The sequence below is a fragment of the Panulirus ornatus genome, chromosome 25 (genome assembly GCF_036320965.1).
Source record: "Panulirus ornatus isolate Po-2019 chromosome 25, ASM3632096v1, whole genome shotgun sequence".
In the NCBI taxonomy this organism is placed as follows: Eukaryota; Metazoa; Arthropoda; class Malacostraca; order Decapoda; family Palinuridae; genus Panulirus; species Panulirus ornatus.
Window position 1 is genome coordinate 8,377,845 of NC_092248.1, and position 25,929 is coordinate 8,403,773.

Sequence of the window (25,929 nt, forward strand, 5' to 3'; positions counted from 1 at the left end):
AAGGCATGTGTACGTGTAGGAAGAGAGGAAAGTGATTGGTTCTCAGTGAATGTAGGTTTGCGGCAGGGGTGTGTGATGTCTCCATGGTTGCTTAATTTGTTTATGGATGGGGTTGTTAGGGAGGTAAATGCAAGAGTTTTGGAAAGAGGGGCAAGTATGAAGTCTGTTGTGGATGAGAGAGCTTGGGAAGTGAGTCAGTTGTTGTTCGCTGATGATACAGCGCTGGTGGCTGATTCATGTGAGAAACTGCAGAAGCTGGTGACTGAGTTTGGTAAAGTGTGTGGAAGAAGAAAGTTAAGAGTAAATGTGAATAAGAGCAAGGTTATTAGGTACAGTAGGGTTGAGGGTCAAGTCAATTGGGAGGTGAGTTTGAATGGAGAAAAACTGGAGGAAGTGAAGTGTTTTAGATATCTGGGAGTGGATCTGGCAGCGGATGGAACCATGGAAGCGGAAGTGGATCATAGGGTGGGGGAGGGGGCGAAAATTCTGGGGGCCTTGAAGAATGTGTGGAAGTCGAGAACATTATCTCGGAAAGCAAAAATGGGTATGTTTGAAGGAATAGTGGTTCCAACAATGTTGTATGGTTGCGAGGCGTGGGCTATGGATAGAGTTGTGCGCAGGAGGATGGATGTGCTGGAAATGAGATGTTTGAGGACAATGTGTGGTGTGAGGTGGTTTGATCGAGTGAGTAACGTAAGGGTAAGAGAGATGTGTGGAAATAAAAAGAGCGTGGTTGAGAGAGCAGAAGAGGGTGTTTTGAAGTGGTTTGGGCACATGGAGAGAATGAGTGAGGAAAGATTGACCAAGAGGATATATGTGTCGGAGGTGGAGGGAACGAGGAGAAGAGGGAGACCAAATTGGAGGTGGAAAGATGGAGTGAAAAAGATTTTGTGTGATCGGGGCCTGAACATGCAGGAGGGTGAAAGGAGGGCAAGGAATAGAGTGAATTGGAGCGATGTGGTATACCGGGGTTGACGTGCTGTCAGTGGATTGAATCAAGGCATGTGAAGCGTCTGGGGTAAACCATGGAAAGCTGTGTAGGTATGTATATTTGCGTGTGTGGACGTATGTATATACATGTGTATGGGGGGGGGGGTTGGGCCATTTCTTTCGTCTGTTTCCTTGCGCTACCTCGCAAACGCGGGAGACAGCGACAAAGTATAAAAAAAAAAAAAAAAAAAAAAAAAAAAAAGTCAAAACCAAAAGTGAATCTTGTGAAGGTGACAATATCCACTAAAAATAACTTTAATAACCATGATATATTTACTTTAATAATTGAGATTTGGAAAAACCATAAAAATTCATAAACTTTTCTGACATTGTATTAAATCAAAAGCTTATCTTAAGAAGTGAACTGCAGAGATAAGAAAAAATCTCACAAAGTGAGATGTAACATACCAGACAGGCCTCGTACCATCTGCTCGTGTTGTGAAAAGGTGATCACGCACCTTCTCGTAGAGTACCATTCGTGTTCCTGAGTATACCAAATGCCTGTAAAAAAAAAAAAATTCATTCCTTGCATGTAATATACTTATTCCTGAGGCTAGAAAAGAAAGAACACTATCTACATATCTCCTGCATGTCACTGAAGATGACTAAGAAGAGTGAGAGCATGGGACTGGAAATCCTCTCCTCCTATGTTAATTATGTAAATGGGGAAGAAAATGAATCAGGTGAGGATTTTTCTTTAAAGGCTCAGTCATCTCTTCCCGGCACTAACCTTAGTGAAGCAAAAGAAAGTGAGCTGACAAAAAAGTATGGTTAGATATGACTTCATTCTAAAGAAAACTTATCGCTCCCTGTTGGGTATGGTTAAGCTTTAAGAATATTTCAAAACTGGTGTGGATTTTGATATCAATGAAGAAAAAACATCACCTGAACACACACATTCCTCTATCAGTGTATTTGTCATTAGACATACAAATTCGAAGTCCTTTTTGGGTATGATTGTGGTAAAATTGTTTGTCATTTGATTTGCCAAAGAATGATTATGGGACAGGATTACACTAAATTTATCAATATGAATACAGATCTCGTACTACAAATGTCACACTTCACAAGCAAACACAATGTCTCCCTTTTCAATATCACTCACCATCATATTCACTTACGGATTTTCATTGTATTGGCTTTTGATCTATCCCTTGCAGGTTAAAGGCAATGTGCACAAAACTTTAATTTCCATAAATCCTCATGTTCGAAGACATTCAACACAATTGGCTTTTGACCTGACCCTTACAGGTCACATCAAAGCCATCTTTGTTATATCCTCACCTTCACTTCACTTTATTTTCATTACATCCTCAACATCATTGCCATTTAAAATGACCTTTACAGGTCAGGTTTAAGGTCATCTTCAAAAGATCCTTATCTTCACCACATCCTCAACACAACCTATCCATAATGTCAAAGGCCATCTTTACTACACTACTGGCCTCTGACCTGCACCATATCAGTCAAGTCAAAGGCTCAAAAACATAAGAAAAATGTATCATCACTGTTTCAGGTTAAATGTGTTGAATGCTGAGAAAAAATCAATCCATCCGATAGAGAGAGACATAATAAGTTTGGCAAGACATGACTGCAGACATGGAGGGTGCACAGACTTCTCTCAGCAAAAACTCACAAACTGATAGAAGCACATATTCACACTGCAGCCAGACTCAAACAAAAGAGCTAACCCTACAAACCATTAATCACCTTTCATACCCTTCGTACACTTAGATGGCATTCCCAACGTAAAAGTGTAGTCTGTCTTTTCAATGCTGCTTCTGATTTCTGCTCAAACACATGCTGAAAGCACTGCAATTATGATGTTGGTAGCCCTAGACCAGAAGTGGGAATGGCTTACAGAAATTTAGAAGGTTGTAGCCAGACATGGCCATTGTTTGTGTCACTGAGCATAAAAGTGTGGGAAGAAGCAGGCAGGTGAGAGTTATTTGGATATGGTTATATATGAACTAGATATGAAACTGTCCCAAGTGAACCATAAGAGTTTTAAATGAGTGAAACCATTAAACCATAAGCTCAATGCTGGTGGAAGTGTGAGATAAGAAAGCACTAGTGTGAGGGTTAAGTGGATGTAGTTAATCCTATACCAGATACTTGGCTAGTAAGAGGGAGCCAGAGGACTTGCGGTTGAATAAGGCCAATGCCCTATGGCTCCCACATGGAATGGGCATCCTAGAGGAGATGGCCCTGTAAGTATCACCTATAACAAGGGAATTAAAAGTAAGTAATATGATAATGTCTGAAATATTTTCAAAGACCTTAACCTGAGTCTGACTGTGGTTATTGTTGGAATACTGATGTAGATGCCAACAAAGATGCTGAGGGTATTATAAGAGCACTCTACCTGTGCTTCTATTTTGTAGAAGCAGGCTAACTGAGAGTAATCATAGATGATAAAACTTACCTCTATCCATAAAGATAATAAAGACAAGCAAATAAATAAAGCAGTTCCCTATCTTTTGTAAAATAAAAACTGAAAATAACTGCTACTTCAGCAATAAAGTTAATGAGTACATACAACAGAAAAAGTTTAAAGACATATAATAGGGAATAAGAAAATAAAAAATAGCTATGCTGAGTCCTCTAGAGTTTGGAAATGTATCTTTAGAAAAGAAAAAATACAAAAATAACCATAAAAATAGGGAGCTCATGATAACAAGAAAGAAGAAATGGTTGACCTATGATTCATGATAACACACTCTTTGGGTGATAGGTAGAGCATGGGATTAGTCTTTCAGCTCTATATCATTTCAACATGAATAAAAAATACAGGTACATATATTCAACTCAACATAACCATGACATATGATATATACATAAATAAAATCCTTACATGCATTAATCTCCCATCCAAGAAGCTTATCTACCTAATCTTTTAAAGATGACCACCTTGAAGTACCCTATAGGTATCATATTCTCACCTGTAAACAGCTGGGGTTACACCCTGCCATAATCTGAGCACACCTTCTTCTTGTATGATACCCACACCAGTGCTAGCCAATCCTCTGTATGGTGCTTGCTATAAGTAAAATGAAATCAGTATTTATCATATTTGACAGGCTATGCTTCGAGGAACATGTTATTTTCTACACTTACTAGGCAACTCAGTCTTGGCAAAGGGCAATGAAGGTCCACCTTGAGGATGCCATCAATCTGAGACAAAGCACACCACAGGAAACACTTACCAATTTCCTTTATTATTATTTCCCACAAGTAGCCATCCCAAAGAGAAGAGCCTAGCCAAATCAAAGGTACAGGGACAGACAAGAAGGAAGATAAAAGCACACTATACTTTAGGTACCTTAGTAAAAAGAAGATTACCCATCTTGGGAAAAGAAAAAAAAAAAGCATATAATATAAAGATCCAAAGATCCAAAATGAAGAAGGAACATCTCTATAGTAACTTACAGATTCTACATATTTTCATAAAATTTTCCATAACAATGGCAGTACTACAAAGGCCAAAAACAAGATGTTTGCTAAAATACCAAACATCAATTTTTGGTGCATTTCTGAGCAAACTATGTATTATGTATAAAATGACAAATTCTTTTATCAAAACAGTCCATAATTTTCTGCTGATCTTTCAATGGAGGTCAAGGTCATTCATACTCAAGAGAACAAATGACTAATGAAAGCACTCCACTCAGAAAGCTCAATGCAAAGCATCACAAGTTTTAAGTCATGTTCAGATTTACTAGGAGAAGAACTTCACCTGTTCCACAAGTATTTTGTGCTATCTTAGTGGAGTTGAACTCCACTTGTTCCACAAGTATTCTGTGCTATCTGAGAAGTTGATGACAATGGAGGTACCTGAACTTCACCAAAAATGATCTCGGCATTTCTGATACATCAGTGTTGAATCGAAATGATGACAAAACAAAGCTTGGAGCTAGTGAAAACTGCACATGATTAATGTAGGACCAGTTACTAAGTACATTAATCAACTATATCAGTGAAAACATGAAAAGGCAAAAAGTAAACCAAGTGTAAGGGCATGAAAGATCAAGAGAAAAACATTATCTTGAAAAGAATGAGAAAGAAATTAGTATGCAAATAAAAAAGCTAGACTGAAAGAGGTACTAACCTAAAGAGTGGCATTTTCACTGGAAAATATCACCTTAAACATTACACCAAGGCCACACTGTTTAAAAGGATGACATTGAAAACAAAAACAGCCAGATGACTCCATGCTAATCAAGTTTTGAAGACAGGAACAAACTGATGATCCTACATTGCAACACTATATGCTATGAATGCTAGGTAACTTAATTAGCAGGATGTGAGTACCTTTTCATTAGAGAGCAAAATTACTAAATTTCTGAGACAACGTTCTCTTCTAAGGTACTGGTATTTGACTTAAAAGTTACACATCAAACAATTTTCATAGTAACATCAAAAGTAGAAAATGAAAATATACTTTGTCTTTTTCAGTAACATCATCTTTGTCTTATGGAATGATATTTCGCTTACAGAAACTCTGTGATACATGCATTATACTACAACATATTTCACTACAACCTACCAAACTACTATTGGACACTTCCTAAAAATATGCTCATATGATGTAAATGGAGCCAGAGCATACAACCTAATTATACTGTACTTAAAACTTACCTTAATTCCATTCAGTCCCTTCTCCCCTTGGATCTGCAACCGAGTTTTTGCTAGGTCCAAAGGATATGTTACTGAAATAGAAATGCAATTCTAGTTTCATTTCTAAAGAGACACCATCATCACATATCAAATATATTTCATACATATTTGCCATTTCCCACATTAAAAAAGTAGTGTTAAGAACACAGGACTGAGCCTCTTCTTTTTTTTTTTTTAATTTTCCAAAAGAAGGAAGAGAGAAGGGGGCCAGGTGAGGATTTTCCCTCAGAGGCCCAGTCCTCTGTTCTTAACGCTACCTTGCTAACGCGGGAAATGGCGAATAGTTTGAAAAAAAAAAAATATATATATATATATATATATATATATATCGTTCCAATTCACTCTATTCCTTGCACGCCTTTCACCCTCCTGCATGTTCAGGCCCCGATCACTCTAAATCTTTTTCACTCCATCTTTCCACCTCCAATTTGATCTCCCACTTCTCCTCGTTCCCTCCACCTCCGACACACATATCCTCTTTGTCAATCTTTCCTCACTCATTCTCTCCATGTGACCAGACCATTTCAAAACACCCTCTTCTGCTCTCACAACCACACTCTTTTTATTACCACACATCTCTCTTACCCAATTATTACTTCCTCGATCAAACCACCTCACACCACATATTGTCCTCAAACATCTCATTTCCAGCACATCCACCCTCCTCCGCACAACTCTATCCATAGCCCATGCCTCGCAACCATACAACATTGTTGGGACCACTATTCCTTCAAACATCCCCATTTTTGCTTTCCGAGATAATGTTCTTGACTTTCACACATTCTTCAAGGCTCCCAGAATTTTCCCCCCCTCCCCCACCCTATGATTCACTTCCGCTTCCATGGTTCCATCCGCTGCCAAATCCACTCACAGATATCTAAAACACTTCATGTAATTTAAACACTCCCCTTTATCCCCTTTTCCTTTATACATTAGTGCTATGCATGCATTCTGCCAATCCTCAGGCACTTCACCATGAACCATACATACATTGAATATCCTCACCAACAAGTCAGTAACACAGTCACCCCCTATATTTATGTATATAAGTGGATGGGTCTTTTTTCGTCTTTTCCTGGCGTTACCTCGCTGACTTGGGAAACATCGATCTGGTATAATAGATAATAATAACTTTGTTTTTATCCCTGGGGATAGGGGATTAAGAATACTTCCCACGTATTCCCTGCGTGTCGTAGAAGGCGACTAAAAGGGGAGGGAGCGGGGGGCTGGAAATCCTCCCCTCTCGGTTTTTTTTTCAATTTTCCAAAAGAAGGAACAGAGAATTGGGCCAGGTGAGGGTATTCCCTCAGAGGCCCAGTCCTCTGTTCTTAATGCTACCTCGCTAATGCGGGAAATGGCGAATAGTTTGAAAGAAGAAATATATATATATATATATATATATATATATATATATATATATATATATATATATATATATACACATTATCCCTGGGGATAGGGGAGAAGGAACACTTCCATGTATTCCCTGCGTGTCGTAGAAGGCGACTAAAAGGGGAGGGGGCGGGGGGCTGGAAATCTTCCCCTCTCGTTTTTTTTTCAATTTTCCAAAACAAGGAACAGAGAAGGGGGCCAGGTGAGGATATTCCCTCCAAGGCCCAGTCCTCTGTTCTTAACGCTACCTTGCTAACGCGGGAAATGGCGAATAGTTTGAAAGAAAGAAAGATATATACATACATACATACATACATATATATATATATATATATATATATATATATGGAAGCGGAAGTGGATCATAGGGTGGGGGTGGGGGCGAAAATTCTGGGAGTCTTGAAGAATGTGTGGAAGTCGAGAACATTATCTCGGAAAGCAAAAATGGGTATGCGTGAAGGAATAGTGGTTCCAACAATGTTGTATGGTTGCGAGGCGTGGGCTATGGATAGAGTTGTGCGCAGGAGGATGGATGTGCTGGAAATGAGATGTTTGAGGACAATGTGTGGTGTGAGGTGGTTTGATCGAGTAAGTAACGTAAGGGTAAGAGAGATGTGTGGAAATAAAAAGAGCATGGTTGAGAGAGCAGAAGAGGGTGTTTTGAAATGGTTTGGGCACATGGAAAGAATGAGTGAGGAAAGATTGACCAAGAGGATATATGTGTCGGAGGTGGAGGGAACGAGGAGAAGTGGGAGACCAAATTGGAGGTGGAAAGATGGAGTGAAAAAGATTTTGTGTGATCGGGGCCTGAACATGCAGGAGGGTGAAAGGAGGGCAAGGAATAGAGTGAATTGGAGCGATGTGGTATACCGGGGTTGGCGTGCTGTCAGTGGATTGAATCAAGGCATGTGAAGCGTCTGGGGTAAACCATGGAAAGCTGTGTAGGTATGTATATTTGCGTGTGTGGACGTATGTATATACATGTGTATGGGGGTGGGTTGGGCCATTTCTTTTGTCTGTTTCCTTGCGCTACCTCGCAAACGCGGGAGACAGCCTTCTACGACACACAGGGAATACGTGGGAAGTGTTCCTTCTCCCCCACCCCCACCTCCAGTTTTTCTCCATTTAAATTTACCTCCCAATTGACTTCTCCCTCAACCCTACTGTACCTAATAACCTTGCTCTTATTCACAATTACTTTCAGCTTTCTGCTTTCACACACTTTACTAAATTCAGTGACTAACTTTTGCAGTTTCTCACCTGAATCAGTCACCAGTGCTCTATCATCAGCGAACAACAACTGACCCACTTCCAAAGCCCTCTCATCGACAACAGACTGCATACTTGCCCATCTCTCCAAAACTCTTGCATTCACCTCCCTAACAACCCCATCCATAAACAAATTAAACAACCATGGAGACATCACGCACCCCTGCCACAAACCGACATTCACTGGGAACCAATCACTTTCCTCTCTTCCTACTTGTACACATGCCTTACATCCTCGATAAAAACTTTTCACTGCTTCTAGCAACTTGCCTCCCACACCATATACTCCTATTACCTTCCACAGAGCATCTCTGTCAACTCTATCATATGCCTTCTCCAGATCCATAAATGCTACATACAAATCCATTTGTTTTTCTAAGTATTTCTCACATACATTCTTCAAAGCAAACACCTGATCCACACATCCTCTACCACTTCTGAAACCACACTGCTCTTCCCCAATCTGATGCTCTGTACATGCCTTCACCCTCTCAATCAATACCCTCCCATATAATTTCCCAGAAATACTCAACAAACTTATACCTCTGTAATTTGAACACTCACCTTTATCCCCTTTGCCTTTGTATAATGGCACTATGCAAGCATTCCGCCAATCCTCTGGCACTTCACCATGAGCCACATATATACATATATAAACTTAAAAAAAATATAAACTACCATGAGCCACATATATACATATATAAACATAAACAAAATATAAACTAACTCAATGTAAGGGTATATGATCTACAGGCAAACCATCTAATAAAGAGAAAGATCTCTAAAATATTCTATATCTATATTGACCAAAAAGGTACAGATAAAAAATATCTCAGTCAAGGCCATCAAGGGTGAAATGAGAAAGAGTAAAGGAAATAGGTTTTAGCAATTTACCAGGGCTCAACAGGCATTTGTATACCTGACTTCATTCTCAAAGGTTCAAAAGGTTGCAGGAAGAGGGAAAGACAAAAAAAGGAAGAGAATTCCACAGCGTAGCAGTTCAAGAAAAGAAAGAGGTTTCATGACTGTCAATCCTTGAGTGGCCCGTCTCCACATAGAAACTGTGGGTAGCAGGTCCACACCTTGTTGTAGGGACACATGCAAACAGCTTATGATATCAGTTCCCAAATTAACAGCTGTAGAATGGGAAAAGGGCAGCAACAGTGCAGCATAGAAAAAGGGATGACTGGAGAGAGGTGATGCCTAAAGATATAATAACTGTTCACAATCTCTCCTGCTTTGGAGCATTGATTATGTGGGGTTTCTAGGATATAGTAGAGGATATGGTTATGCTCAACATGTTTACGTTATTATAGCTGAATTATGGTGTTACGAAACTGAATAAAGGGGAAACTAGTGACACTCATAAAGAGATATAGGAAGATACTGCATTTAGCACCATTGAATTTAACCAGGTTACCGCTTCTCTACTGTGGGATATTGAAAAAGTCCAAAAGGAGGGAGGAAAAACAATGAAGAGCGATCATTTATGGAGAGAAGAGAGTATGGGATCAGGCAGAACACTGAAGGACACCATGGGGACTTTGTTCCATCAATGACTTACAATGCAATGGCTGGTGAGGAAGCTGTACATTAAAGAAAAGGGGGAAGCAGAAAAACCATAGGAAAAGAAGCTGGAAAGTAAAAACTTATGCCGTACTTTGTCAAATGCTTTAGAGATGTTGTGGGCCATGACAAAAGTGTCAATAACATCCTTGAAAAAGGAGGACCAGAGGTAAGTCAAACAGAAGAAATTATCACCTGTGGACCGTGGGCTGTTAAAGCCATATTGTTGATCAAAAAGAAGGGACTGGGATTCTAAGAAAGTGAGAATTAGAGTTTCAAAGAATTTGAGAATAGTAGAAGTGTGTTAGGCTGCATACTTTCAAGAATAAAACATCTGCAAATATATGGTTCCAGAAAAAGTGCATACATAAGCATTTGTGGGCGAGAGGTTTAGGGGGTCAATGGAAGCTCAAGGGTTATGCGATACGTGCACAAAGAAGAGATTATTGGAAAAGAACATGCTGAGAGATGCTGTAAGTGGACTGTCTGATCACTGGTCATGGCAAGGGTGAAATGGTTAACCATTAGAAGACTCAAGCCAAACCTCAACAGTCAACAGTATCAGGACTCTAGCTGTACTTTCATGGGCTGCCTCTTCCTCCCCTCAATTAATATGGAAGGTGCATTTCATCAGTAATAGGAGATGCCTTATGTCACAAGCATCGACAGTAGTAGCAAAGAAATCATTTGTATCATATTATTGTTTATTTTTTATGAAAAGATTGTTCATTAATATAGTCTTGTAAATAATATTCTGCCCATATAAATGATATGTAAATACATAAATAATATGTACTACTCAACCCATAAAAGTATGTGCACATAAAAGATACATAAATATATATGTGAAGTATGAAATTATGCCTGGAAAAACCTATAAGGGATCTAATTTAATCAGATGTATGTATGTATGTAAAATAAAATCATGCCAAGAAAAAAATCATCATTATCATGCACCTACATAAATAATGAACACCTATGTCAACACCCCAGGCTCTCCCCTGTCCACTTGACACCCTTGTACACCAATATAATGGAAAGTACACCACATTTTTGGGTACTTTCTTCAAAAATAAATGATAAAGATATCTTCTGTCAGGAAAAAATAATTGCATACTGGACTGGGTAATTTTTTTAGAAAATTGGGCAATGAAATGGTTAATGTAAATTCTAAAAATATAAGAATTAAACAAAAAATAACTAGCAGACTGACGTGAATCTGAGCTATGACACTGCACATCCCAAATGAATGGGAGGATGAAAATCAGTTCACAATGCAATAAATCAGGAGGTTTATACCCATTGAAAAAAAAACTAAAAAAAAGGTGTTAGTTCAATCATTCAATACTGTTACCTATCATCAACAATTCTTTACATTGATGATTTTCAAATTAACTATGAGAGGTAAATTTATAAGTTGCATTATAAAATAACATGTCTAAGTAAGATAAAACATGATGGACAGCTATTAAAAAATTCACACCTATCATTAAGACCAAAAAAGTCTCACTTGTGTTTCCCAATCAAGTACTTGATAACTTACCCATCTCAGCAGTAGTAGCTGCAGCACATGACAGAATATACTTGAACCATGCAGCATCGGCATAATGTTTAGGGGGTGGGATGACCCCCCGTTGTGCTACTACCATCCTGCAAAAAGTAAAGTAAGTGTTAAACTCATACTCTTTAATATCATAAGTTCTACTTCAAGATTTGTAAATGAATGAATGATGCTTTGTCAGTCTTAGTTTACTAAAACATTCTTGCATGATGTTTAACAGTACAACGATTTGATTAGAACATGGTTTCACTGCTCTATTCATATCCCTAATACCTATTCCCTCTGGAAATTCCCTTAAACAGGTGACCACAGCAAAATTCTCCATAACTGTTGAACTCCAAAGCCGTTCTTGGCCTTTAGTGCTTCACTCTTAGGCCACTGGCAAAGGGCAAATCGAGGTGTGTTTCATTTTCTTACCTAATGATCCTACCGACTACTTACATCTAATGTGTCTACATATTGTTCCTGCCTAATGTTCTATCAAACACATTCCCCTTACTACCACACCATTCTCATACATTGGCAATCCTAATGCAATTAACCTGCCACACACCACATACTGTCTTCAGGCATCTTATTTCCATACTTTTCCACTCAGATCATTATATATGACAGCTAAAGACTTGATATGAGTGAACAATGCCAATTCTCCTTGCCAATGTGGGAAATGGCAAACATGTATAAAAAGATAAAAAATAACAGGAAAATTATTGATATCTTTCATCATTGTTAGTTGATCCCAATGGTGGACAGGTACAGCCAGGAAAAATGGAGGGAACAGCCCCATCTTCTCACATCAACTGTTTAGTTGTCAGGCATAATGCAAATGCACAGAAGCAACAACTCCCTATCCACAGCCAATCCCTAAAAGACCTATAACTGGTTTTACCTTGATCACTTCATATGCCTTGGTTCAGCCCAATGACAGCATGTCAACCCCTGTACATCATATCATACCAATTATCTCTATTCCATGAAAGCCCGTCACCCACCCCCTGCATGTTCATGTTTTGATAACTACAAGTCTCTCACTCTACCCGTCCATCCCCTCCTTGGGCTCCCCCATCCTCTAACTCTCTTTCTTTTAACAAGAACAGTATATCATCTTTGTCAATCTCTCCTCATTCATCCTTTCCATATGTCCAAACTATTTCAGCATGCCCTGATCAGCTCCCTCATTCATACACTGCTTCCTACACCATTTTTTTTATGCTGTCAATCATTACATGATCAACCCTCCTCACAATACACAATCTTCTCAGACACTGCAACCATACAGAACTGTCAGGACTATCATATTCATCAAACATAGCCATCTTTGTCCTTGCCAACCTAACCTAACACATGGTTCCCTTCAGCTCCCATAGTTTCATCCACTGCCATATCCACTCTCATGTATCAAAACACTCCAATTACTCAAGGTTCTCCAAATTCAAACTCACACTCAAATCAACCTGTCTCTCCTTGCTAAACCTGAAAACCAGACTCCTATTCACATTAATTCTCAACATCCTTTCATATACTCTCCCAAACTCAGACAGCAGCTTATACAGTTTTTTAACTCGTCTGCCTCCAAAGCTGTCATTTAGAAATCAGGGTCTGACTTCCCCTCATGCTCCAAATAAACCCTAACAGACTCTAACTCTCTCAAAAACATTTGTATTTACCTTAACTACTTTATTTTACAGTTTGAAGTAAAGAGGTAAATCTTTAAATGTAGTGAATGCTATCTCTATCAGGCAGAAATTGTGCTTACTCTAGTAAATATAGTGTTAAGAAATAGATATCTAAAAACTACACCTCCACAGAAGCTTTTTAAAGAAAACCATTTGACTTATATTGTTGAGTTTATTAAATAAATTTTACTTTTTGAGTTTAAAAATTTGGATGTGAGGTATAGTAAGGATCATGGTGGGAATGCTAAAGTGGGAAAATGGGTCATGAAGGGGCAAAAAATTGGGGGTGCACTAAGAGCTCTGGTGAATAGAAAAAGTTTACGTGCAGAATGGGCAAGAGGTTTTCATGAAGGAGTATCCATTCTAATGTTGGTATACAGCAGTGAAACCCAAGTGTCCATGGGTAAGGATAAAAAAAAAAAAGGACAGATGGATTATGTGTACTTTATAGTTGGAATTGGGAGGACTGACAAAATGAAGAATGCTGTGAAAAGATTATGTGATGTGAGGAAGTCATGTGAAAAACACAAGTATGAAAGTCTTTCAAGACATTATGGTCATGCAGAACAAATTGCAAATGATAGGCTAGTCAAGATATGTTGCAGCACAACAGAAAGTACAAGGAGTGAAGGCAGAACACAGAAGGAATGAATACAGTACACGTATATGATGATTATGGTTTCTTTCAAGGAGTGATATTGTTATGCATAAACCTAAAAATATTAAATAATTTTTTTCCAGGCATGATTCAACACATCTCATTTGTATCATTTATATAATTTTGCATATGTATTTTCTATCTATCATATGCATGATTTACATGTTTATATACTATTTACACACAAATATAATCAAAATGAATGAAAAATAAGATCATTTTCATCAATAGTACAAACAACAAGACAAACTTTCTTTAATTCTAGCAATGACTAGTGGGTGTGTAAATCTGGCTTCCCAATAGTTTGTTAGTACCATCTATGGATACCAGATGAAGTCAAACATCAGCCAGAAATTCAAATGAGAAGATGATTAATTAGACTTCATATGAGGAAATAGCTGCCCTTGGTGATTTCTCACATGAGGATCAAAGCAGCATGAGGTAACGTTAACTACGTTTCAATCTCTCTCCAAACAAATACATCTCTCCCCAAACACATACAAGTGCTCATAACAATTCAAAGGTACTGTACTAATTTTCTTGGTAAATTACATAAAAAGATAACGTTAAGATGATGCATAAAATGAAATGCAAAACTTTTAGTTTTCCTAATACATTATCACTTACCTAATCTTGTATAACTGTTTTCTGCTTAGAGAATTTTGTTAGTGGAACAGAGAAAGTATTAGACAGATTAGCAAGTAAAATGATCAAACATCCCACCCATGCATCCCAGACAGCAAAAAATTTTCTCTAATTGAAATACTCTCCTTATGGTGAAAAAATTTAACTTACTCTTAAATTAAAGAGACCTACACCTAATTCTTTGTATATAATCACAAAGCATAATCATACTTACCGATTACTATTCATCTTGGCAGCTTGCAAGAAAGAAAAAAAAAATCATTAGAAAAGCTATCTTCATATTAAAAGAATCTCTGGGCTTTCCAATATGGATTCTTAAGACAAAGAAGAAAAAATTAAAAGAAACTAGTTCTATAAATCAAGAAAACTAATTCTAATTTTTATAAAAAAAATGCAGAATATAATCTAATTGAATATATAATGCCTCAAAGATGGTAGTAAAAACTTTTATAATCAACAATGCATAAGCTATACAAACTTTAACTTTCAATGAGCTCAATTCTCACAAAAAAATTAACTAATTCATAGAATCATACCTTACTTATCTATAAATTAAATAAGTTACAGTTTATCATTTAAGAAATCAAATTATCAAACATTTCAGATTCTGGTACTATTTCACATTCAGGCAATCATCAGCTATGGCTGAACCATCACGATTCTGAACATTCTTGAGAGGCCCTCTATGCTTCTACCATACAAATTACCCACTCTTTCCTAATTACAAAAAGTTATTTCAAGGCACTTTAAATCCTGGCATTTGTTAATTCAATACACAATTAGTGTGAAAATGTGCTTCACAATTATACCAATAAATGTCACTCATGATGTAGGTGACCTCAACATGTGGAGGCAAAGTACTCATTTTAGCTGCAGTCTTCCTTAAACACATGTAAGAAAACTTCTGATACTACTACCTTTGAATAAAAACAAACAACATGGAGTTATGTAGCCAGGAGGTACTACAGCAGGCTAGGAAAACTTGCAAGCTAAAACGAATTCTGCTGGAAATTCATCAGAAGTGACACACAAACAGAGGAAGAAAGTAAAAAATTCAGTAAGAAGGATACACGTGGGGGACATCAAGAGTAGCTAGAATGGATAGCAGCCATGGCAGTACCTAAAAGAGGTGCACACACACATCATATATATATATATATATATATATATATATATATATATATATATATATATATATATATATATGCGCAAGCGCCGAGAACAAACGAAGAAAAGGCCACAATAACTCTCCAGACCGACTGCTCGAGGTTACACCACGAATAAGGTCACTTTTGCGAGGCTGTACCATTAAGAGTACAGTACTGTCTCGTCAAAATATCTTTAACTCCAGATGGCTTCACCATTGGGAGTACAGTCTCGTCAAAGTACCTTTAACTCCAGATGAGTCTTCACTTCACTGCTACTGGAAGTGGCGGTGTGTGGGCTGCAGAAGCCATTAGAAAGGTCCTGGTAACACCATGACTCATTGAAATTGGTCCCGGAGCGATTATCATTAATATATATCACTAATATGATCACACGTACTGATTCCAAAACAAGCAAACACCCACATATCAAATGATTCTCTTACTGGCATTCTTACTGACACACATTAAAGTTTTACAGAGATTTTATGAAGAGGACTCTCACAAACATTCATATTCAATCAAACAGATGATAACGTCATACGGGATGAACATGGAATATTACGAAGCCTTTTCAAGAACATATTTCTTTTATTTCCAATAGTTGATACATCATTAAAAATTTACGGTCAAATAGCGTACATGACTGCATCCCCAAAATACCAATTATCAAAATAATACGACATAAATATGAAAATAACTATGGTAAGTGAGGTAATCATACATCTGTGCTACTCGGGAAACATTTGGTAGATTCTGAATGCGGCATCGGTCCACAGACAACCCAGCTGCTCATCCAACCCTAGGGTTGGTCGATAAAATGGGTACCTGGCTCAGGCTAGTGTATATAATAGCGTTAATAGGATGGCATTGATTACGGCCTCAGTTGTTGGTGCCGTCTCAACCCACATTCAAGCAAACTGACAAGTGCCATAGGTTCGATCAAAATCCAAGACAATAAAAGTCTTACAGCCTGAAACTGCCCGACAAACAGGATGTGAATGATATGCATTCGGCGGTCAAGGCAGAGAAGACGAATATTGAGACATAAGCATAAAGGAAATATGTATAAGAAAATGACCCAAACGACCTGACAAGGACGTTATGATTTCTGGGGATAAAGAAATGATTATGTCGTTATCAGGATACAAATGTTGGACGAAGGCTGTGTTTAATATAATAATTCCGATTCCGATCTTCATTATATGGCTACAGTCAGAGATGCTGGTTTGGTTCTCGGTGATTGGAAGAAGTACCAGTAAGCCGTGGCATGTTGAAAATGTCAAGGTGTGCACTAGAGATGCTTCAATGTACATCTACGGCAAACTTATTACAAAAAACGAATGAAAATGACATATGAATGGAAATGTATGAAATACAGATTAAAAAGTACAAATAAAATTCAAAGTGATGGGGGGAAAAAAGAGTCTTGAGCGCTACTTTCCTAGCAACCTACAGACGTCTGGCCGTGGTTCGCTTAACTATAATGATACGAATTGGTGGAACTGTGGTGAAAACGAAGCAAGTTATTTCACGTAAATCTTAAAGGGAATTCGCTCTCCCATGAAGGGACACACTCCTTCCAGCAGAAGTGTTTTCATCTGGCCCAACCAGGTCTTATCACTGATGAAAAAGCGATACTTCTTTCCCTTGTGTTCCTACGGCGGTACATACTACCTGTTTCCCGTAACAAAGCAATTGAATAATGGTTACCGGAATGAGACGTTACCTTAAAAAGATTTTCTGATATATATATATATATATATATATATATATATATATATATATATATATATATAATTAAAGTGAGTGAAATGTGTCTTCACTTACTAAACTGTAGTAATAAATAACGTCGCGAAGTAAAGAAATTCACTAAAATAATGTTAACTCACCTCTAAATTTTGGCCAGACAAATCTAAATGACGCAATCGCCAAACTAAGGCTCAATTTTCTTTGTATCTTTTCCCAATATCCTTATATATCTATCAAAATACACATTAAAGTCAACAATCTTAAATAGTGGAAAATGGTCGAAGTCAACAGAGGCGTACAGATGCAAGCAACTCTCAAGTCTCGCATATTATCACCAAATGTTCTCAGTACTACAAAATAAATCTAGATGGTCGAACTGTGCAGGTGTAGTGGCGTCAGATGAATTACCGTGACCAGCAATTGAACGCGTGTCAACAGTACAGGCACAAGACTCACACTGCCCTGACAACCTTACAGTCCTCACTAGCCTCGCTTGCCGCCGCCCAAAGCACAACTGCGCCCCACAGCCGCACGTGCGTCATCACACAGCAAGCCTTCACGGCCACCGTTTTGCTCAACCAAACACCGCCGCACATGGTTTTACAGATAAGAGAAGAAACCTGTGTTCATTATAGCGGTCAAAGTATGGAAAATTTTACGCGTGCGCAGGGCGTCTGTGTGCGTGTTATGGGAAGAGGTGGAAAATTCCCCTCCCTCGTGCGTCGCGGCGAGATGATGTCATCGATCAGGTGCTGGCCCCTCGACACACCTCCGCCACAGCCAATCAGCGTTCGCCATTCGCACGTGCCAGCCAATCTTGGAGAGGATTGTTTATGCTGACCTTTTCCCGCGAAATTTAAGAAAAACAATATAATTTCCGGACTTTACCGTAAGGTATCATAATATACATAAAGAGATAGTGGACTAATAAGCTCCTACTGCTAGAAGAAAAAAGAAGTCTGCCCGGAGATGAATGTAGTCAAACTGTGTAACCCAAAGTATAACCCTTGGCTAGTACACTTGAGAAACAACATTCCACGACAACTCTTTTCAAGGGGTTGATACACAGGCCTCCGGAGCGCCTTAAACGACTTAGCAACTGCGCCGCCGCCAACGTCGCTCCCACCCGACCATGGCGTGAGGTGGCGAGAGACTCGTCCGACCTTCGACAAGCCTTCCTGACATCAAAGCCACTAAATTCCACCTTGGGACTATAACGGTGAATGGGGGAGAGGGGAGGGGGTGAAGGGAAGTGCATCTCTCCACCTTCAATCCAGCAGGCTTAACAAGTATGGCAAATATCACTTATACCTTCCGGGCCATATCAATGAATTACCACAAAGACTTACAAGAGGGTGAAGGTAAAACGCTAAAAGATTTAAGAGATGTGTGCTGCCGCTGGAAGAGGAATCATTTCTGTATTTATTTCCTGCCATCAAAACATCCAAAATGTTACACCACCGCGTTTAGACTTTTACGGAGACGAACAAGATAAACTCACCTTGTGAACGCTGAAGTGGAAAAAGTTCTGCTCCCCTCTTCCCCCCCCCCCCCCCCCACACACAAAAAGCTGTCAGCACCGTAAACAGGGTCTCCCATTCTTCTCACTTTAAACAATGTGCTGCACAATATGTAAACAAAATCAGCTATTATGGTCAGCGCAGAGAGGTAAGTTAGCTGTTTTCAGTTACTGAAAAGTCCTTCTGTTAAATCATGGCAAGCCTATGTATCGAGCAGCCGTCGCTAGGATTCAAGTTTCCTGTCGACGGGTCCGGGGGAAATTCAAATGCATTCTCTTATTACAAAAATCAGACTCTTAACTATGATAATGAAACAATTTTTTTTTTCTAAAGTGAATACTGATCATTTATCCTCTCCAACTGCTCAGCCTGATGAATACTGATCATTTATCCTCTCTAACTGCTTAGCCTGATGGACAATGTAAATAACCTGTCTCAAAGTATTTGTCGTTGTCCTTCAATAACACAGATTTTCTGGTTCAGGTATTTCACTTGTTTATATGGAAATCTTCAATTACTTTCGGTTATTGGTAATTTCAAAGGTGTCACACTCATATTGATAAGTCGTCATCTCTGCTTTGGCCATGATTGAGCACCTGCTGACGTCTGGGCAAGCAATAGGCAAGGTTCATGAAGTATTTTAAGTCCATGTTTTGGGTCTGTAGGCTCTTGATCTGAATGACGCGAGGTAATGATTAAGTGCTGCTAAAAGCAGCCGCCTAATCGTGCGTTCTGAGCGCCCAGTGTGCCTAGAAGAAATCTCACGTGTACCCACATTTTGTTGCTTCTAGAAAGGTAAGAGCCACCATCTTGACGCACAGGTGGAAAATATAATGCGCACAGAGCGAAGTTCTCAAAATGAGAAGTAAAGAAACATCCTCGTCTTCAGATAGCCCAAGGCACGCTGAGGCGGGCAGCTGGTGCCTATACCGCTAGAAATACTATTTTCAGGGACCTAATGCATGAAGATTTCACCCTGAGAGCGTCATAAGCTTGTACAGACAGTAAACCTTAGCTTTTTTTTTTCTCTCTCTCTCTCTCTCTTGCGGACACTGGACAGGATATATTTCTATGAAAATCGGACAATATAAATAGTAATAGAAGTAACCTAAATCAGTACAAAATCAACATTTCCATGTCTTTACCAGAAAACGCACACTAAAAACTGTTGACAATCTAACATTACGTATTAATATATATTCAAAATCATATTACTCCTATCACACAATAATAATCAATATCTTTTATTAATCAAATTCTGTAATTACGGAAAATTTGAGTGAAAAAAACTGCGTCTCCGTTTGATTCTAATAATGTCTTAATAGAATAAATAAAATTTAAACTCGTGATAAAAGTCACGATCCCAGTCATCTGTAACTCTGAGGCGGCAGTAATGATCAAACCTTTCCAGTGGCGCTGGTAACAATGTGATCAGGCACAATCAACCGTGTAATTATAATGGTCTCTCTCTCTCTCTCTCTCTCTCTCTCTCTCTCTATCTATCTCTCTCTCTATCTCTATATATATATATATATATATATATATATATATATATATATATATATATATACATATATATATATATATATATATATATATATATATATATATATATATATATATATATGTGTGTGTGTGTGTGTGTGTGTGTGTGTGTGTGTGTGTGTGGCAAATCCACCTACGCAATTTAATTCAACCTAAAGTACATATCGAAGAGACACAATGTGCCATGTATTCAGACAATGAGGAAGGAACGGTATCATTCTTTGTGTGATTTTGAAATATGTAAGACTGGAGGGGGGGGGGGGGGAGTAAGCACCAGAACACCCTGGAACCTGGAGCCGCTAAGGTTCTACAAACAAATCAATAACCTCCCTCTGGAAAGACCAGTGAATGGGGCAGACTCGGATGTTTCCTCGCAATCCAAGGAATGTGACAATGTGCCACATTTTACAACCATCGCCATCTCACTTGTTCCCGTTGCCAGTCAGACAATAAGAAACATACGATATCGGACACGATAAGTTTACCATTCTTGCGGCGAGTCAAAATACAAAAAGATGACACGGGAACTTGCGGTCCTTGCCTACCTCAGTAAATCCTTGAGCTTTGGCACAGTGAAATCGTTTACCACAAACAGCTTGACCGGGTGACTCGTGGTTCCATTTGAGTATAACCAGGCGCACTAGTCTCTGCTCTACACGCTCGAGAAGCCTCGCTAACATAGGCAAAACCATCCTCCTCAACAGACTACTCCTACAAACGTACTTTCCAACCGGTAAGGTCGTCTGGTTGGGGACTAGCCCTCCCTCGAGGGGTCATCTAGGTTCGGCTGATAATACAGGCGTTAGCTATGTACAAAAAATCTATTTGCATAACAGGACTTAAAAAGAAGAAAAACGACTTCGCGTCTAAAAGTCCTCTCTGTCATCAATGCCATCCACCTCAGCAGACCAGCTCTGCGTGTGCCCTACGAACCAACAACCGCCATTTAAATTGCATCCTTCCTTTTGCATGCTCTGTATCAACTGCATATCCAGGTCATAACACCTAACTCTTTAAAAGATCTCGTATTTATATCATGCAGCTTGTAAATGGTGTATAATGCGATTTCTCTACAATGCGTGAAAAAAAAAAAAAAAAAAAGCAGACGTCCTGTTACCTGTCTTTCTCATAACAAAATTAAAACCCCGTTCATCTCGGGTCTGATTACTCAGGTCACATTAATATTGGCCTCCTTCATCACAGCATTATACCTCTATCCTCCACTACCGCCATTATATTAATGACCTCCATTGTTACATCGTTATATAAATGAAGTCCATCATCACCTTATTTTACCTCCATCTTCCCATTAATATTTCGAACCCTTTTAACTTTATTGTTATTACATACATTACTTCACTCATCATAAGCACGTGGAAATGGATATATCAATACACAATTTTGGACAAAATGGGAATTCAAAATAAACAGAGTCGGACATCTGGTATCTCAGTTCATATAGAAAGGCGGATGTTCAGAAACTATGAAATAAAAGCAGTTGGAAATAGAATACATGAAATATCATATACAAAATACTACGAAATCATGAAACATGGGAAATAAAAAAAATCAAATACAAGAGATCAGGAACAAGGGATAAATACGAGGAAAAGAACTCGCCCTGTATCCCCAAGTCCTTGTATAAGACATCTGAGAAATTCCACATACTTCTTTTACGAAATCTTGTAGAGATATACGACTGGTGCGGGTGTGGGGCCACCATATACTATGATAAAGGTCAGAAAAACCTTGAGCCTAGAGTACATTGCGATAAAAGAGTGGCCCGCGGGCTTATGTCTGACCTGTACCTTCAGGGCAGCCATAGGTATGCTAATCATAAAAATTAGCTGATCTGCAATGTATTGATAGGCCCGAACGAGCCCTTACTAATTTACACATTAAGAAAATATAAGCAACAGCACATCAAAATACAGTAGCCTACATGGGGGACGAAAAGGGAGACACATGAACATGGCAACAGTAACGCTTGAAAACAGCAGACTACATATGTATGCGTGGGACGACCTTGATAGACACTGGCTGAGCCGGTTATCACTGGTTGGCGGCCAGCGACGCCCTTTAACGGAATAATCGGACCCAACTTGAACGACTAGCGGAATTTTCAAAGATGACGGGGATCATTATGATCTTCAGGACTGAAGTGAATGTCGGTGATATTTCTTTTGAGATTACGTGATAAAACAGATATCACAACTCTCTTAGGCACTGAAACATGCATCACAACTATCTTAAGAAATGAGATAACAAGAAATGCAATCATCTTAAGAAATGAGACGTTAAGTACCACAACTTTCTTAAGAAATGAGACAAGTAACACAAGTATCTTATGACCTGAGTCAACAAATACCACGACTGTCCTAAGAAATGAGGCAACAGAACGCAACTTATCTTTAAGAATTGAGACGACAGGTATCACGTCTATCTTAAGAACTAAGACAACAGGTATCAAGATAATCTTGAGAAGTGAGACAACAAAATATTACCATCTTAAGAACTGAGGCAACTAAACAACTATCTTCAAAAATAAGACAAGAAGCATTGCTAACGAACTGAGACAACGGGTATCACAACTATATCAAGAACTGAGACAATACACCTATCTTAAGAACGGATAAGTCATCAACCCCGCACGATGGCAAAATGCGGGGACGCCCAATTCCCATGGGTAAGTGAGCCATCCTGTGTGTCAGGAATAGCTCCTTGTTGCCGCCTGTGGCTGGCTGCTGTTCTGAACAAAGGCCAGCAGGAGATATGCAGATGACCAGCTACGCTACCTCACGCCTAGCGGCTCCAGGTTTCACAGGACGCTCTTTTAAACCCTTTTGAGCACGACGGGGTACCTATTGAGCGCGAAAGCACGTCCCTTAAGGTTCACGTGAAAGGCCATGCCATCATAACCAAGGATCGCTACGGTGTGCTAGTACAGTCGTACCGTCATACGCAAAGAATGAATATATAATTCAGTCCAATAATCATAGCGAAGATAATAATATCACTTTCATTGTTAGGAACAGCATCAAGGTGCTCTGACATAAGTCCAAGACCAACGCTAATAATCATATGATCCTCTAAACTTAGTTCGTGGACACGCGAAAGGTTATATTTTGGTGACCAACATAATGGGCAACAGTCCTATGCGTGGGCGCTGTCGGATGTTATTTCTAAACGCAGCAGTAGGCGCTCGAGGATGTGATGTTTATAGCTAAAGCGGACGAGTGGACACTTCTAGACCTTTATATCTACACCCTGTCAGGCGTTCCCTTCATTCTTTTTATTTCTAACCCAAAATGAAACGATCGGGCACTGGTGGACAAGAAGAGGTGGGAGTGCACTGCAGATTGTTCTGTTTATACCTATCGCGGATGTGCCATGAATTTCAAAGTATTTAAGTCCACGGGTCTTACGGAGTAAATACCTGAAAATGTATGTTTCACGGGAGGAAATCAATAAAATTCGCATCTACCGCGAGATAAAGTTAAGGATAATAGGATATTCATTATTCTATTTTTAGTTGTTTCGCTAGACCTGAAGCGTAAATACAAATGCAAGGGCAGCCAACGTCAGGGTGATCTTGTCTCGTGGCCTCGTAAGTACAGTTATCGTAAAGGCGATCTTGTCCTCCGGCCTAGCCTGTACAACAACAGTTAAAGCGAACTTGTGTGGCCTAGCCTGTACAACAGTTACGGCGATCTTGTGTGGCCTCGACAGCAGCATCCTAGTCGACAGGCGTGGTTGCGGCCTCACAATACGAAACATTATAGTCGTATCACCAAAGACCATAAGGGCCATACGGCCACACGTCACCCTGATCACAGATACCTCATGAATAATATTCTGCAACTAACTGATTTCTAACACTGTATTACCCGAGCATTTCCAGTTATCTATATTGCATTCCAGAAGTAATCATTAAAGCATTTTAGCGAGGCCATAAACTGACGACCATGCATTTCAGCTCACGTTACTTATGAACCCTAAAAAGATTACCTTCACAAAAATTATCAAGGCATGACGCTACGATAGACAGACGGGGAACGTGGACTTATCTCCAGACACCATGGGTGGGGGGTTTATACAACTATCGTCTCCATTATGTAAGAATTACGTAAAAAAAAATCCCTTTCAATCGTTACAGCATAACAGCACCTATCATCTGTTACTTGGGGACCGTTATCAGAGACCTCAGTCGAACCACTCCCTCTCAGACATCAACTAATTGCAAGATACGAAACATTATGTAGTCACAAACTTTGACCTCAAACTCTTAACCTTGAAAAATAGCTCCCTAAAGACCATTAGTTAAGCATACAATGATTTTGGTTCAAGTAAAAAGGAACCAAAAGAATGACTAGTCCAAGTTCAATTATGGAGAGTAAAAACTAATTTCCTTGCCTTTGAAGCGTGTCTTATACACCTACACTTCAGGGTTAATGGTTTGTACAGGCAAGACCAATATTTATCTATGTCTAGCAGGTGCTTATCAAGTCTGGTTCTAAATCAATTTGTAGTACTGACATCACTTACATGTGGAAGATTATTCCATTCAATCATAATTCTCTGTGTGAGGCTCTTTCTTAATAGTTTGAACCTCGCTTCGTTAAATATTGAACTTTAATATCAATTCTGAACTTTTGATATCAATTCTGCCACTTTGAAGACCTTTCTCTCATTTTTTTCCTTTACCTATTGAAATACTTTGAAATACTTTATGTCTTTATTAGGTCCTCTCTTACACTTTCTGGGGACTGTACGTAGCTACAAGATCTACAATCATGAGGATATTGTACGAGAACTCGCTCATGGGAGATTTAAGACAGTTCTGCTTCCTAAAATATGGCGTATCCATGAGGAGTTACCCCACTTCCACCATTCACACCTTCCTTCGCACACGATTATCGTTTACTAACATACATAAGCATGGTACGAAAAGTATCATTCAAACACACGAACTGTAAAACCCATGAGCACGACAGTAAAACCATAAGCATGACAGTACAATCCATGAGCGCAAAAGGGCAACCCATGAGCACGACAGGACAACCTATGAGCACGACAGGACAACTCATAGGCACGACGGTACAACCCATGAGCATGCATGATGGCGCGACCTGCAAATACGATGGTACGACCCTACGTTATAACGGCTCACGGGTCGTGCTCAGATTACATATAGTCAGGACACCAAGAAGGACTGCAAACACAAGACCCTCACAACCTGACACCATAGCAGACATACATCAAAATATCTTAAGTTCATCATTACATCAGATGGATGATTATACAGTATTGCTAACCCCCTTACTGACTGGTCTACCTTACAAGCAACAAGTGTTACCAGCTAGGGTGCACACCCATCCTAATAACAACCCAGAGAAAATTAACATTTGGCAATAAGGTGCTCTGAACTTATGTATGATTCAAATTAACGGGTATTCTTATCCTTTCGCAATGCTGCTTGGCGACGCGTTCAAGATAACCGTAACAGTCAAACTGATATCGTAAGATACCAACG

At 39.1% G+C, this 25,929-nt stretch overlaps 1 protein-coding gene across 12 annotated transcripts in view; it reads right to left on the minus strand.

Annotated features, from left to right (window-relative positions):
* Ucp4A (Uncoupling protein 4A) overlaps positions 1–25,929 on the minus strand; it is a 90,430-nt gene that overhangs the window by 40,040 nt on the left and 24,461 nt on the right. For 2 of the 12 annotated variants that reach the window (XM_071677466.1, XM_071677472.1), the window contains exons 1-6: positions 17,740–17,827; positions 14,649–14,670; positions 11,438–11,544; positions 5,629–5,699; positions 3,933–4,030; positions 1,399–1,491 (exon numbers count right to left, since the gene is read on the minus strand). In XM_071677466.1, coding sequence (XP_071533567.1) covers positions 1,399–1,491; positions 3,933–4,030; positions 5,629–5,699; positions 11,438–11,544; positions 14,649–14,662 — 383 coding nt within the window. In that variant the 5' untranslated portion in view covers positions 14,663–14,670; positions 17,740–17,827. Of the gene's footprint in view, positions 1–1,398; positions 1,492–3,932; positions 4,031–5,628; positions 5,700–11,437; positions 11,545–14,648; positions 14,671–17,471; positions 18,445–25,929 lie in introns of those variants that run through there. The other 10 variants (XM_071677473.1, XM_071677465.1, XM_071677463.1 and 7 more) reach the window with 9 other exon arrangements.